The following is a 14,173-nucleotide window of genomic DNA, read 5'->3' as shown; positions in this document are numbered from 1 at the left end:
TTAAAGAATCAGCCATTATATTCACTCTCATACAGTGTGATTCAGCTGCTGAGACCAGACAATCATCAATATATAACAGAGATATAGATCCACCTGCAGACGGACCTAGAGGCAGTGATCAGTCACTCACTTCTCTTCCTGCAGCTGACCTTCAGCTACTTTAACCTGGAGCCACACTCCACCTGTGGCTGGGACTCTGCTCACCATCTTCAATGGAGCCTCCCTGGCTCTTCCTTATCATTGGTCAGTACTGTGGGACCACGTCCCAGGAACCATCCAATCAGGCTCCAACAAGCTGGCTGTGGTCTTCCTGCGCGACCCACAGCGTGTCCCAGAGGAGGATTTGTAGCGACGTGGTCTGCTGACTCCTCAGGTGAGTTCACACACTTCAACACATTCTGTCAGTCACATGTTTCCATCTGCTGTCCCATGAACCAGTCGCAGGTCTTCAGTCTGTGAGGATGAGGACTGGAGGATGGTCACTCAGTCTGAGGTACAAGATCAGCCATTATATTCACTCTCATACAGTGTGATTCAGCTGCTGAGACCAGACATCATCATATATACAGAGATATAGATCCACCTGCAGACGGACCTGAGCAGTGATCAGTCACTCACTTCTCTTCCTGCAGCTGACCTTCAGCTACTTTAACCTGGAGCCACACTCCACCTGTGGCTGGGACTCTGTCACCATCTTCAATGGAGCCTCCCCTGGCTCTCCTATCATTGGTCAGTACTGTGGGACCACGTCCCCAGGAACCATCCAATCAGGCTCCAACAAGCTGGCTGTGGTCTTCCTGGCCGACCACAGCGTGTCCAGAGGAGGATTTGTAGCGACGTGGTCTGCTGACTCCTCAGGTGAGTTCACACACTTCAACACATTCTGTCAGTCACATGTTTCCATCTGCTGTCCCCATGAACCAGTCGCAGGTCTTCAGTCTGTGAGGATGAGGACTGGAGGATGGTCACTCAGTCTGAGGTACCTGTGTCTCAGTCTGGGATCATGTGATCCAGTCACATGTCTGTTTTCCTTCCAGGCTGTGGGGGGGTGATCCATGCTGACTCAGGAACCATCAAGTCTCCCAACTACCCCCAGAACTTCCCAGCCAACGTGGAGTGTTCGTGGCAGGTCATCGCCCATGAGGGGAACCACCTGGAGCTGAGCTTCAGCAGCGACTTCCAGATCCCAGACAGCAGTGGAACCTGCCAAAGCAGCTTCATCAAGGTCACCTCAGCATCTGTTGATGTCAGATCATCTGTGAATGTCATCGTGTTGTTTTTATTCATTCAACCATCCACAGGTTGAGTTTGTGATATCATCATTATAATGCAAAACAGCTGTAATAAATATTTGATGAACATTGTGAATGTCTGAAACAGACTCACGTCGTAGGAGGAAGAAGTTGAGTGTTTGATGTTTGGATGTTTCTGTCCCACAGACTCACACAGTTGTCTCTAATTAGTAGTATTAATAATCATAGTAATAATGACTGTCAGCTGTGAACAGTGTGTGTCTTATTCTCCTGCAGGTGTGGTCAGGTCAGACCCAGAATGCTGAGGCTCTGCTGTCAACAGGCTGTGGCTCCGTGGCCCCGGGGCCCGTCATTGCTCCATATAACATCATCACGAGCCGGTTCCAGGCCACCGGAGCGACCGGCAGAGGATTCTCCGCCTCCTTCAGAACCAGTAAGAACCAGACCGCTTCTTGTTGAGGCGACGGTGCATCTGATGAGGTTCTGTTAGAACTGTGGTTTATTAAGTGATTTATATATCAGACTTAAACAGCTGCTCAGTCTCATGAGATTCACTAACTTGGACTGCGACAGGTGAGTATCAGGTATCAGGTGGTCAGTCCAACATGATGTAAAGTCTGATGTCGTCTGTTCCTCAGGCTGTGGAGCGAACTTCACAGCTCCCAGTGGGCGTGTGGTTTCTCCTAATTATCCTTCGGACTACCCCGACTCCTCCAACTGTAACTACACCATCGACGCTGGAGCGCAGACCGTGGTGGTCGTCACCTTCCAGGTGTTCCAGGTGGAAGGTACTTAGTCTTAGCTGACTGTTTCCCTCCTGGAGTTAAATGTTGTTTACTTGTTGTTGTTGTTGTTGAAGACCAGAAGTCAGCTGTTTGTTGTGCGTTGTGTAGCTCACTCCACCTGTCAGTATGATGGGCTGAAGATCTACAGCCTGACCTCCAGTGGCTCTCCCATGGCCACCGTGTGTGGCAGCAGCATCCCAGGACCCTTCTCCACCTTCGGCCCCATGTTACTCCACTTCTACTCAGACTCTGTGCTGACTTACAGCGGCTTCATGGCCGAGTACAGAGCCATCCGTAAGTACAGAGAGGTCAACATGGAGGAGTGAAGAACATCTGTCCAGTGATGTAATGAAGATAAAACATCTGTCAGAGTAATATTATTATTATAATGAAACTACACACAGCAACTGTTGAATCCTTCCTCCAGAAACTTTATCTGTATTTATGATGTTTTACTTTTTACCTGCCAATGATCCTCAGGTAAATCACTACAATTCAGGTAACAAAGTGAGGGGTGTATGTGTCTGTGATTACTTTACATGTAATGATTCTCTGTGTGTGTGTGTGTGTGTGTGTGTGTGTGTGTGTGTGTGTGTGTGCGTGCGTGTGTGTGTGTGTGTGTGTGTGCGCGTGTGCGTGTGTGCGCGTGTGCGTGTGTGTGTGCGTGTGCGCGCGTGCAGCTTGTGGTGGTTTCTTCAACAGCTCTATGGGCTCAGTGAGCAGTCCAGCTCTGTCCATGACCAACTACCATCACAACATCAACTGCACCTATCACATCATGGTGAAGACAGACAGAGTGCTGGCGCTCAAGTGAGACTCACTCATTACACAGGCAGAGACCGGGGGGGGGCACACTGGTGTCAATGAATCTGTGAGACGTGTGAAGAGAGAACAGGAGGGGTTAAATATTTTCAGATTATTATAACTTTATAACATATTGTTCCTGTTGTGTGAACATAACCAAATCTGATTGAATACAACTTTATTTGTCACTTGATGAAAACAAAGCAGATGTAAATAAATAATCATGAAAAGTATTTCTAGTTTTAAATTTGAAGTATTTTTATGTGTTTTTCTGAATGAGAAGAATAAAATGAGAAACATCTGTGACAGAGTTAAAGCCTCCTGTTGGTCCACATCAGTCTGACTGGACCAGGATCCATGTGGCTATAATATCTATAATATCTATAATATCTATAATGTCTATAATGTCTATAATGTGTGACTGTGAGGCTGAGTCACATCTGCTTCGTGTCTCTCTCTCCAGGTTCAACACCTTCCACCTGGAGGCGTCCTCCTCCTGTCGCTATGACTACGTGGCGGTTTATGATGGACAGGACACGTCTGCGCCTCTGCTGGGGAGGTTCTGCGGTGCAGCGCTCCCCCCCGACCTGCTGTCCTCCACCAACCAGCTGTTCATCGTGTTCAGGACAGACGCTTCAGTGAGCGGCGTCGGCTGGAGAGCGACCTACAGCGAGACGCTCGGTACGTCACAGTGTGTGTGTGTGTGTGTGTGTGTGTGTGTGAGTGTGTGAGTGTGTGAGGACGGACAGTGACCTACAGCGAGACGCTTGGTGCATCAGAGTCAGATTCTTCTACCTGGTCTGCTGTTATGTATAACAGTGGTTCTCAGCCATGACCCCCCGGGGGTCCCGAGCCCCAGGTTGGGAACCACTGGTCTATAACACATGAAGACTGAAGGTGTGGTGTCTGTCTGTGAACCACTGCAGGTCCAGCTCAGGGATGTGGTGGCTACCTGTCCATGCCCATGGGCATGTTGGGTTCTCCAGACCCAGACCTGGACGGTCGTTACGAGCCCAGGATGGACTGTTTGTGGACCATCGAGACGCCAGTCAACAAGGCCATCAACCTGACCTTTGACTCCTTCGAGCTGGAGAGCTCCTCGACCTGTCGCTATGACTACGTCAAGGTAAAGACTCAGTGAAATATCACTTCATTATATTATTATATATTATTATATTATTTATCATGTGTGTCTCCTCTCAGGTGTACGATGGGGACAACGTGAACTTCCCTCTGGTCGGGACGTTCTGTGGAAACTCCATTCCTGCTTATTTTGTGTCCAGTGGAAACTTCCTGACTCTTCACTTTGTCACTGATAACTCAGTTCAGAGACGAGGCTTCAATGCCACATACAGAGCTGTTCCAGGTCAGTGCTCCCTCTGCAGCACACACACACACACACACACACACAGACTGCAGTCAGAGTTAAACCAGTCCATCAGAGCTAACTTGTCTGTCACTGTTACCTCATGTTGTCTCTGTCACAAACAAACAGTTACAGGACAGTAGGTGGAGGTGTTTCCACCCACTGTCCTGTAACTGTCCGTTAAACCATTAATTAAATATTTCACTCTAAATATTTCACTATAAGAAACAGCTGATGGAAGAAGCAGGACAGTGACTCTCTGGTTGAACTTAGTGTCTAAAGTAAAACTGTGAACTTCATTAAAGATCGTGTTATCAGAAAGTTCACTGTGGTGAACTATGGTGTAGTTTCACAGTCACTTAGATCAGCAGTCAGTCACAGTTCAAGATAAATGCAGATTATGTTGTAAACTACAAATACCATCATCAGTCCCACTGTTTATGAACTGGGATCAGCTGATCTGAAGATGACCTGATCATACGCAGGATTATAAACGCTCCTAACTTCTCCGTCATCAGAAGCTACTACACATCTAATTTACTGTATTTAAAAGCCTCTCTGTGTCTGCCCCCCTCAGTGCTGTGTGGGGGGACCTTGAATGCCACGACCAACGCCCAGACTCTGACCTCACCCTCCTTCCCCAACGCCTACCCTCCTCAAACCACCTGCCGCTGGATGCTGGATGCTCCGCCCCAGGAAACCATCAAGGTGTCAGTCCAGACCTTCGTGCTACAGCCGAGCCAGAGCTGCTCCACAAACTACCTGGACATGAAGGACTGGCCTGAGGTGAGTCCAGACTGGGACCGGACCAGAAAGTTCTGGATCACAGACAGAGTTAGGGTTAGGTTCTGGATCAACAACACTGACCAACTGTTAGTAGAAGCACTAAGTGTTAAAACACTGGACTGTTCTCTTTTAGCAGATCCTTTAGAACAAGTTCATCCAGATGAAAGACAGGCTGTCTACAGAGACCAGATCAAAGACTCCTCCTGAACAGTCCTCAGTCCTCAGATGGGTTAATGGTGGTTCTGTTGTGGTTCTGTTTCCAGGGAGACTATGGACAGTCACACAAGTTCTGTCCATCAGACGCTCATCCACCAGACTTCTACAGCTACGGCAGAACTGTGCTCATGTACTTCAGGTCTGACTCCTTCATGGCAGGAAACGGCCTGAGCTTCACCTATCAGATCGCCAGTAGGTACCTGAGGTCACCCTGACCAGAACCAGAACTATCACTGTACATCTATTATTTATTTGATCAAACAACTACAGGCTTCAGATGTGTGTACCAGCTCCATGTGTGGTTTAAAAAGAGAACACACATTAATCTATAGAAACTGCCTCATTATATCTTCACCATCACCAGCAGCTGCTCTGACTCAGACATCACTCTGTAGGTGAATAAACCACTTGGTTCTGGTTCAGGGTTTTGATAAATCCTCAGAGTCCATGTTTCTCTGGATCTCTAGAGGAAATCTGAACAGTAGGAACCTGAGTCCTGATCACTGACTGTGGTTGTGGTTTCCAGGCTGCAGCCGGACTTATGAGCAGGAGTATGGGTACCTGAAGAGTCCAGGCTGGCCTGAAGTCTACCCCTACAACCTGGACTGTACCATGGTCCTGAAGGCTCCGCAGAACAACTCCATCTCCTTCTTCTTCAACAGCTTCGATGTGGAGAGACACACCCAGTGTCAGTTTGACTATCTGGAGGTAAAACTCACACACACAGATCAATCAGTGAAGTTCTGATGATCACATGACGTGAACACCTGAACATTTCAGCCAATCACTGCTCTAGAACAGTCTGGAGTCCTGCAGGGATTCGCTCCCTTTAATGTTGTTGGAGGAGACATATTCATGTGTCATGGTCTCTATGACCTCTGTGTGACCTCTCTGTGACCCTTGTGTGACCTCTCAGGTGCGTAACGGCAGCACAGCAGCCTCCCCTCTGTTAGTCCGGCTCTGTGGCAGCACCCTGCCCAACCCTATATTCCCACAATCCAACCTGCTCTACCTGCGCTTCAAGACAGACAGCTCCCTGGTCCGAGACGGCTTCGAGGCCACATGGACGTCCTCCCCTCACGGTCAGAACTGGACTCTTTATACAGATGATAGTAGACCAGGTTCAAGGAACTGGACTCTACATATTTGATAAACAAACTGTGTTTGTGTCCAAATGAGCAGCAGGTGAATCGTGTTTAGGCTCCTCAGCTGAAGCGTCTCTGTCTTCATGTTTTTATTATATTTGATCTCTGTCTAGTTTTTCCAGGGTTTCTACTGACTGTTTTAATATAAACTTCCTCTGCTGCTGAAACTCAGCTGGTTTGAAGCAGCAGAGCAGGTTCATGTCTGTTTCTTACTCTGCTGTTCTTTTAGCTGAAGCCTCTTGTTTCATATGTGTGTGAACCAGGCTGTGGTGGGACCCTGTTCGGAGACCACGGCTCATTCTCCAGTCCCAATTACCCCGGCACCTACCCCAACAACACCCGCTGCGAGTGGAGCATCGTGGCGCCCAGAGGTCGTGTGGTGACCGTCACCTTTGCTCAGATCAGTATTGACGACCCTGGAGACTGTCAGAACAACTTCCTGAGGTTGTACGATGGTCCAGACGCTTCCTCTCCACCTGTGGGGCCTTACTGTGGAGCGGTACGTCGGTGGGGGGGGGGGCAGACACCTTGTAATAATAGTTATAGACGATTCATGATGTTTGAGGTCTCAGAGATACGACGTTCAGTCTGTGATGTTATCACGTTAATATTTTCTTCTCTGTTTGTTTAGGAAACCAACATCGCTCCGTTCACAGCTTCCTCACATCATGTCTTCATCGTGTTCCAGGCTCAGTTCGCCGCCCTGCCCTCAGGCTTCAGACTCACCTGGAGCAGCTGAACACACACACACCGTTACTAATGAACTAATCATGGTGTTTTTAACCCACTGTAAATAATAAATATCTGAAGTGTTGTAATAAATTCATGATTTAAGAAAAACAACATGGAGTCGTTTATTTCATTTGACCCAGAGACTGAAACGACCCACTGACCTGCTGAGGAACACCTGAAGAACCTGAAGAACATAAATAACCTGAAGAACTAATCATGTGGGACCACGCACACACACACATATATTTATTTAAAGGGAATCGGTCCTTGATATCTGACATTATACACTCTATGAACTAAGGAGAAACACAGCAGACAGCATGTTAATACAGTCTGTTAAAATAAGAGTTGCTTATCATATCTGATCATCATTGTCCACATTCAAACATACATGTATGGTTACATATAAACTGAATTAATTATGTTCACAGGGTACAAATTACAGAAAATAAATTCATTAGATTTATTGAGGTAGAGTCTACAAGTTAAACATTAAAACAATATGTTTGTTTCAGTGGGTTGTTTTTGCTCCCTCATCATCATCATTCATGACGTCCCAATTCCCACCAGCAGAGCCACCAGAAAGCTGATGTTCCCCAGGAGGAACAGCACCACCAGCAGGAGATCAGCTGTGATCTGACACAACAATAATGTTTGCATCAGAAATCAGCTGCTGGTTATTATTTACATTTATTTTAGTTTTTTTTTCTTACCATGTTCGATTCCAAAGAATCTGTGACCCAAAGAAAAGACAAAGTTAAAGCTGCTGCAGGAAACAGTCACATGATTACACGAACAATTAAAGGTTTAATAATAATAATATTAACAATAATGAACAGTGTAGTCACCCGCTCTGTTAACCTTCCACTTTACATGAACTTCCATCAGGATGAAGAACAAAACCTCCCAGCTGATAAAACCACCCATCACCTTCATCAGCCATTGGTCCAGACTGCTGTCAATCAACTTCAGGCCTGTAAATATGGCTGCCACTGTGTGATGTCACATAGAAGAAGACTAGTAGAGGTGGTCAGTGATTCATAAACAGACATGAGATCAGATCTTACCAGCTAAAGCTTTGATGACCAGAGCGTTCAGAACATGAGACCAGTAGAACAGGAACCTCCTATAAACAGGAAACAGCTGATCAGCTGATATAAGATAAATAAATAAATGAGATGAACCACGCTGGTCTTTGTTTACTTAAAGCACACACACAGGGTACCTACAGTGGGTGCTGAGGTCCACAGCGCAGCAGAGCCAGGATGGGCTGGAAGAAGGAGAAGCTCATCACCAGGCAGCCAAACACTGGATGAGCTCCCTGTAGACACACAGACACAGTCACTGGTATAAGTACAGTCACACTTGTGTGTGTGCATACACACACACACAGGATTGACCTCAGAGTGTTTGATGAGTCCCTGCTGTACTCACTTCAGACCAGGTCTGGACATGTGAGAAGGGGAGGATGAAGGCGATGACTGTGGCTGCTGTAGTCACACTCATCACTGCGACATGGACCTGGAGGACCCAAACAGAACAACATGTACTGCACACATCAAACATGGACCGAGCTGGACCAAGCGGGTCTGGATGGACCGAGAACACCGATAAGCTTGTATTTATTTTTCTTTTCCGTTTTTTATTATCTTCACATGAATCTGAATTTTAATGGATGTTTTTTTCTGATCTAATGAGGAAACATGAAGTAGTGATTCTGTGTCTCACCAAAAACCAGACGTCTTTGCCCCACAGCGTCTGTCCTTGGGCCATGCCCCTCAGATACCTGGCTACCATCATCCCCAGAGACCCTGCGGTCATCCAGGCTGTCAGCATCAGAGCTCCTGAAACAGAGTCCACTGTGAGAGTCCTGAACACAGCAGCGTTCACATCATCTGGTCCTCTAGTCCCAGCATCAAACCTCAGAGATGACACCTCCCTCTGAGGTTCAGATCCACGGTATTTACCCCTCTGGACCAGGTATGTCAGTGTTAGCTTTAGTGTTAGCTGTTAGCCTCAGTGTTCAGTCTGAGGCTAACAGACTCACCATGGGCTCTGATGATCGGAGGCCGTCCAGCTTCTCTGATGGTCTGAGGTCTGGAGATGTGGACCTTGTCAGTGCTGATGAAGGTAGCTGTGTGGAACTGGATCTGACCTGCAGGAGGGACACACAGACTGAGATCAGTGTTCCAGGTCGAGGTCTCAGTAGAACTGTGGAGGGTTCAGCCTCCTCCACTTTACCTCTGCTGCTGGGCCCATGAGCAAACAGGAGGTAGTAGGAGTTTTTGAGGCCGTTGCTCCTCTGAGTGGAGATGGAGTTCATGGAGGTGAAGGAGCAGCTGATCACTCTGTCCTCTGCTGACACTGTGAGCTCGGAGACGTTCCCCTGGTGGACCAGGAGAGGAACCAGTTCAGTTCACAGTCCATTACATATGTTATATATGTTATATATAGGCTACATGTGTGTCAGTACCAGAGGAACAGCTTGTGGAGTGGTTCGACCTGTAGAGAAGACACGCTGTAACCTCACCAGACCATCACTGCCTACACCACAGATATAGATGTCATCGTTTCCCTGACGACAGACACAAACAATGAAGACCAGTGACTTACATGTTTTTATTTCCAGTCACAAGGACTTGGTTCATTCTTTAAAAACAACATCCCAACATTTGCTGCAGGGTTTGGAAAAGAAGGTTGAGTGTTAGCCTCATTGTTAGCCTCAGTGTGAGCCAGTGTTAGCCTCAGTGTCAGCCCCAGTGTTAGCCCCAGTGTTAGGCCCAGTGTTAGCCCCAGTGTTAGCCCCAGTGTTAGCCTCAGTATGAGCCCCAGTGTTAGCCTCAGTGTTAGCCAGAGTGTCAGCCTCAACATCTGTGACCTCTGATTCACCTGTCTCTACATACAGTAGATCTGCCGAGACGTTACCTGTATCTTCAGAGACCTCCAGGTACAGACAAATGACATAAGCAGGTCATCATTAATAATCATCATTACCATCATCTGATCATCTGAGAATCCGAACGAGACGTATCCATCAGACGGCCCTGTCAGCTCATAGCGGACGGCTGCATCACTGGGAGACAACATCATGGCTGACATGAAGTAACAGTCAGCGCTGACTGCAGGGTCACAGTCTGAAGGCTGACTGAAACACACCTTGGTCACACCACAGTCCACTCTGGAGATTTTCTCCTGTAGGAGAGAAAGCTTCATGATCATGTTAATATTCACAGTTCGATCCTGATGACAACAGGATTCACCTGGAGTCTACTATAGAGTTTGTAGATTGATAGATAGATACATTCATACATACTTTATTTATCCCCTAGGGGAAATTCATGTGTCCATTAGCTAATTGTTGATAATAATAATAATAATAAAAACAGTTAATAACAAATGTACAATATTAATTAGATTAGTCCACTTCCTTTGGCTGAGGTGTTGTATAGCCTGATGGCAGTGGGAACAAAAGAGCTCCTGAACCTCTGTTCTGCAGAGGTAGAGGTAATTAGTGAATTAAACTATGTTGGCATTTGACATGAAATATAAATTGAATGTAATAGAGGCCTTTTGAGAATCATTCAAATGATCTTGACAAACTGAAGTAAAAACCTGTTTCTGCTCTGTGAGGACTGGATCTGGATCTGTCACGTTAGTTTGGTTGTTTGGCAGCAAGCTTCGTACATTGCTCATAATCACCATCATTACTTACAGCTGGTTCTGCAGGTTGAAGCATTGTGGTATTAGGGAGGGGACTGGTTGTTGTTGGTGAAGGGGGGGGGGTCTCAGATCCTCCAGTACTGTTATTAATGAAGGTCACGGTTGGACTAGTAACGCTGACCCAGAAGGTCCTGAAGTTCTGTACAAAGGAAGCACTGCAGAGACAGAACAGGTGTCATGAGTCCAGGAGAACATGAGGGTGTGATGTAGTAATGACTCACAAAACAAAACAAAACAAAGAACAGAAAACTTTAGCTGAACCTCACTGGAAATGAACAGGATTCCTGTCTGTTGTAGATTGTGGACTCCAGGTCACTTGGATGGAGGTTTTCACAGACCCTGACCTGTGAGATACAGCTGAATTCTGGACACACACACACACACACACACACACACACACACACACACACACACACACACACAGTCCCAGCATTTTCCCAACCTCAGAGATGACAGTCCCTCCCCTCTGTAGGTTTCAGAATCCCCACGCGGTATTTTACCCTAAATCGACCACATCGTGACCGCAGTAGTTCAAAGTATCGTCAAGTGTTAGCACCATAATTCATTTTACGGTGTGTCACTACGCGCACTCTGGTGGCGGCATCGCCAATTAGCTTAGCTCCACTGTTCACGCACGACGGCTCAGTTCAGTCTATTAGAGGCTTAGAACAAGACCTCACCATGGGTCTCTGATGCATCGTGAGGGAGCCCCGTTATCCACCGCTTCTCTGTATGGATCTTGAGGTCTGGAGATGTCCTGGATCTCTTCTGTCAGTGCTGATGTAACCTTGGTTATGTTATCTGTGTGGGAACTGGATGCTGAGCCTGCAGTGGCGGAGGGACTACACAGGAACTGAGATCAAGTATTAGATGATATGTTTCACAGCGAGTCGAGGTCTCAGATTAGAACGTCGTCTGGTGTGAGGGGAGGGTTCAGCCTCCGTCCACTTTACCTCTGCCTGCTAGGTGGCTCCATGAGCAAACCAGAGTAGTAGGAGTTTTTGAGCCGTTGCTCCTCTGAGTGGAGGAATTCGGGATAGTTCACTGGAGGTAAGGAGAAGCAGTTCTGATCACTCTGCTCCTCTATGCTGACCACTGAGTAGTATCATTACACAAACGTTCACGCCTAGGGGTGCGACCTTAGAGTCACGACAGTTTGAGGAGCGTGAACCAGTTCAGTTCCACAGCTCCCCTTTCTATTATATATTATATTAATACTGGCTACTATCTAATTGATGCGAGCACTTACACATGACCCTGTGGTCCCTAATAATCTCTATGCGAGGGAGAGCGAGTCGCTTGCTCCTCCCACTCCCCCATCATCAGTACACAAATTACCCGTTCACCGATACTACAATCCACCATTCAATCGCAAACACCTGTGGACTGGTGGTTATCGATCTCTTTCTCTAATGAGACCAAGACACGCTGTAACCTCACCAGAAATCCAGAGTGCGAGCGACAGCCTGACACCAGCGAGAGAATACAAATACGTCCGATCAATTACTTGTCCACCTACTAAGGCTGCATCTTTTTTCTATTCGCGCGGGTGACGCACCAGACACAAACAATGACACACTAGCGCATAGAGACCAGTGACTTACAATGTATATTTCATGTCACCCCAACCCGGCTCGCCACACTAACGGAGTCACAAGGGACTTGGTTCATTCTTTTAAAAAACAACATCCCAACATTTGCTGCAGGGTTGAAAAGAAAGTGAGTGGTTAGCCTCATTGTTAGCCTCAGTGTGAGCCAGTGTTTAGCTCAGTGCTCAGCCCCAGTGTGTAGCCCCAGTGTGTCTAGCCCGAGGTGTCTGATAGCCCAAGTGTTAGCCCTCAGTGCTTTAGACCTCAGTATAGCCCCCATGTTAGCCTCTAGTGTTTAGCCAGAGTGGTCAGCCTCAACAATCTGCTGACCTCTGATCACCTGTCTCTACAGTTACAGTCAGAGTCTGCCGAGACGTTACCTGTATCTTCATGAGACCCTCCAGGTTTACATGACAAATAATAAGCAGGTCATCATTTAATAATCATCTATTACCGATGCATCTGATCATTCTGAAGAATCCCTGAACGAGACGATATCCAACAGCACTGGGGCCCTGTCAGCTCATAGCGGACGGCTCTGCCATTCCACTGGGAGACAAATCATGGGCTGACATTGAAGGTAACAGTCAGCGACTGAGTCTGCAGCGCTGTCACAGGTCTGAAGCTTGACTGAAACACACCCTTTTGGTCACACCACAGTTCCACTCTGGAGAATTTTCTCCTGTATAGAGACTATTAGCATTCTTGATGGATCATGCTAATATTCACAGTTCGATCCTTGTATTGACATATCTAGATGCACCTGGAGCTCTACCTATAGAGTTTTGTTAGATGATGAGGATAGATACATACCATACCAATTACTTTATTTATCCCTAGGGGAAATTATCCTATGTGTCCATTAGCTATTGTTGATAATACAATAATAATATTATAAAAATAACAGAGTTCAAATAAACAAAATGTTACAATATTAACTTCACATTGTCATCTTCTTTTGGACTGAGGTTGTTGCTATAGCCTTGCATGGGCTAGGGGAACAAAAGACTTCCTGAACCCTGATTCCTGCAGCGAGGGCCTAGAGGTACATATACGTAGAATATAAACACATCGATGTAGGCACTATACTCGCAAACCTAAACTGAACTGTCAAATTAGAAGGCGCTGTCCCTGAGATCATCTCTATTATATAGATCCTACACAAAACGTCGAAGTGATATATATATATCCAGCGATGTTCTGCTCCTATGACTGAAGGCGACGTGATCTCAGAATCATTCTACACGTTAGTTTTGGTACTTGTTTGGCCAAGCAAGCTGTGGCGGTAGGCCATCTTCGCTCATCATAATCATCACCGAGTGCGAGTCATACTTAACAGCTGGTCTAATCTGCAGGTTGAAAGCATTCGTCTGGTATTAAATGGTAGCCTCGGGCATCACCTTGCTCTCTCTGTGAAGAAGGGTGGTCTCTCAGACTACCTCCCGAAACTCTCATTACATGGAACGTAACACCTAGGTACATTTGGACTAGTTAACGCGTGTACCAGCACGTCCCTTGATATTCTGCCTTACAAAGCGAAGCCACTGCAGAGACAGAACAGGTTGTATGAGTCCAGTGAGAAAATGAGAGGTGTGATGTTAGTAATGACTCACAAAAACAAAACAAAAACAAAAGAACAGAGAAACTTTAGCTGCAACCTCAACTGGGAAATGAACAGGATTCTCTGTCTCGTTGTAGATGTGGGACTCCAGGTCACTTGGATGGGAGGTTTTCACAGACCCTGACCTTGTTGAGAATACAGCTGGAAAATCTGGAC

The 14,173-nt window shown here is 46.7% G+C and overlaps 2 protein-coding genes across 2 annotated transcripts in view; one reads left to right on the top strand and one right to left on the bottom strand.

Annotated features, from left to right (window-relative positions):
* Window positions 1-7,198, top strand: part of cubn (cubilin) — a 50,326-nt gene extending 43,128 nt beyond the window's left edge. Inside the window, exons 53-67 of the mRNA XM_022765071.1 lie at window positions 633-858; window positions 1,038-1,225; window positions 1,530-1,686; window positions 1,892-2,041; window positions 2,147-2,332; window positions 2,719-2,848; window positions 3,306-3,523; window positions 3,769-3,968; window positions 4,046-4,208; window positions 4,786-4,994; window positions 5,258-5,402; window positions 5,737-5,918; window positions 6,127-6,292; window positions 6,619-6,854; window positions 6,987-7,198. Coding sequence (XP_022620792.1) covers window positions 633-858; window positions 1,038-1,225; window positions 1,530-1,686; window positions 1,892-2,041; window positions 2,147-2,332; window positions 2,719-2,848; window positions 3,306-3,523; window positions 3,769-3,968; window positions 4,046-4,208; window positions 4,786-4,994; window positions 5,258-5,402; window positions 5,737-5,918; window positions 6,127-6,292; window positions 6,619-6,854; window positions 6,987-7,094 — 2,664 coding nt within the window. The 3' untranslated portion in view covers window positions 7,095-7,198. The remainder of the gene's footprint in view (window positions 1-632; window positions 859-1,037; window positions 1,226-1,529; window positions 1,687-1,891; window positions 2,042-2,146; window positions 2,333-2,718; window positions 2,849-3,305; window positions 3,524-3,768; window positions 3,969-4,045; window positions 4,209-4,785; window positions 4,995-5,257; window positions 5,403-5,736; window positions 5,919-6,126; window positions 6,293-6,618; window positions 6,855-6,986) is intronic.
* Window positions 7,199-7,633: 435 nt separating this feature from the next.
* LOC111236372 (putative ferric-chelate reductase 1) overlaps window positions 7,634-14,173 on the bottom strand; it is a gene marked incomplete at its 5' end in the record, with an annotated part of 12,097 nt that continues 5,557 nt past the window's right edge. The window contains 14 exons of the mRNA XM_022765073.1: window positions 7,634-7,723; window positions 7,961-8,079; window positions 8,155-8,213; window positions 8,317-8,408; window positions 8,522-8,608; window positions 8,816-8,931; window positions 9,135-9,242; window positions 9,329-9,473; window positions 9,561-9,662; window positions 10,082-10,279; window positions 10,929-10,962; window positions 11,488-11,649; window positions 11,761-11,902; window positions 13,901-13,940. Of these exons, the coding sequence (XP_022620794.1) occupies window positions 7,634-7,723; window positions 7,961-8,079; window positions 8,155-8,213; window positions 8,317-8,408; window positions 8,522-8,608; window positions 8,816-8,931; window positions 9,135-9,242; window positions 9,329-9,473; window positions 9,561-9,662; window positions 10,082-10,279; window positions 10,929-10,962; window positions 11,488-11,649; window positions 11,761-11,902; window positions 13,901-13,940 (1,494 nt within the window). The remainder of the gene's footprint in view (window positions 7,724-7,960; window positions 8,080-8,154; window positions 8,214-8,316; window positions 8,409-8,521; window positions 8,609-8,815; window positions 8,932-9,134; window positions 9,243-9,328; window positions 9,474-9,560; window positions 9,663-10,081; window positions 10,280-10,928; window positions 10,963-11,487; window positions 11,650-11,760; window positions 11,903-13,900; window positions 13,941-14,173) is intronic.

The sequence above is a fragment of the Seriola dumerili genome, unplaced genomic scaffold (genome assembly GCF_002260705.1).
Source record: "Seriola dumerili isolate Sdu_G_001 unplaced genomic scaffold, Sdu_1.0 BDQW01000627.1, whole genome shotgun sequence".
Classification (NCBI taxonomy): Eukaryota; Metazoa; Chordata; class Actinopteri; order Carangiformes; family Carangidae; genus Seriola; species Seriola dumerili.
This window is presented reverse-complemented; position numbering and strand designations above follow the sequence as displayed.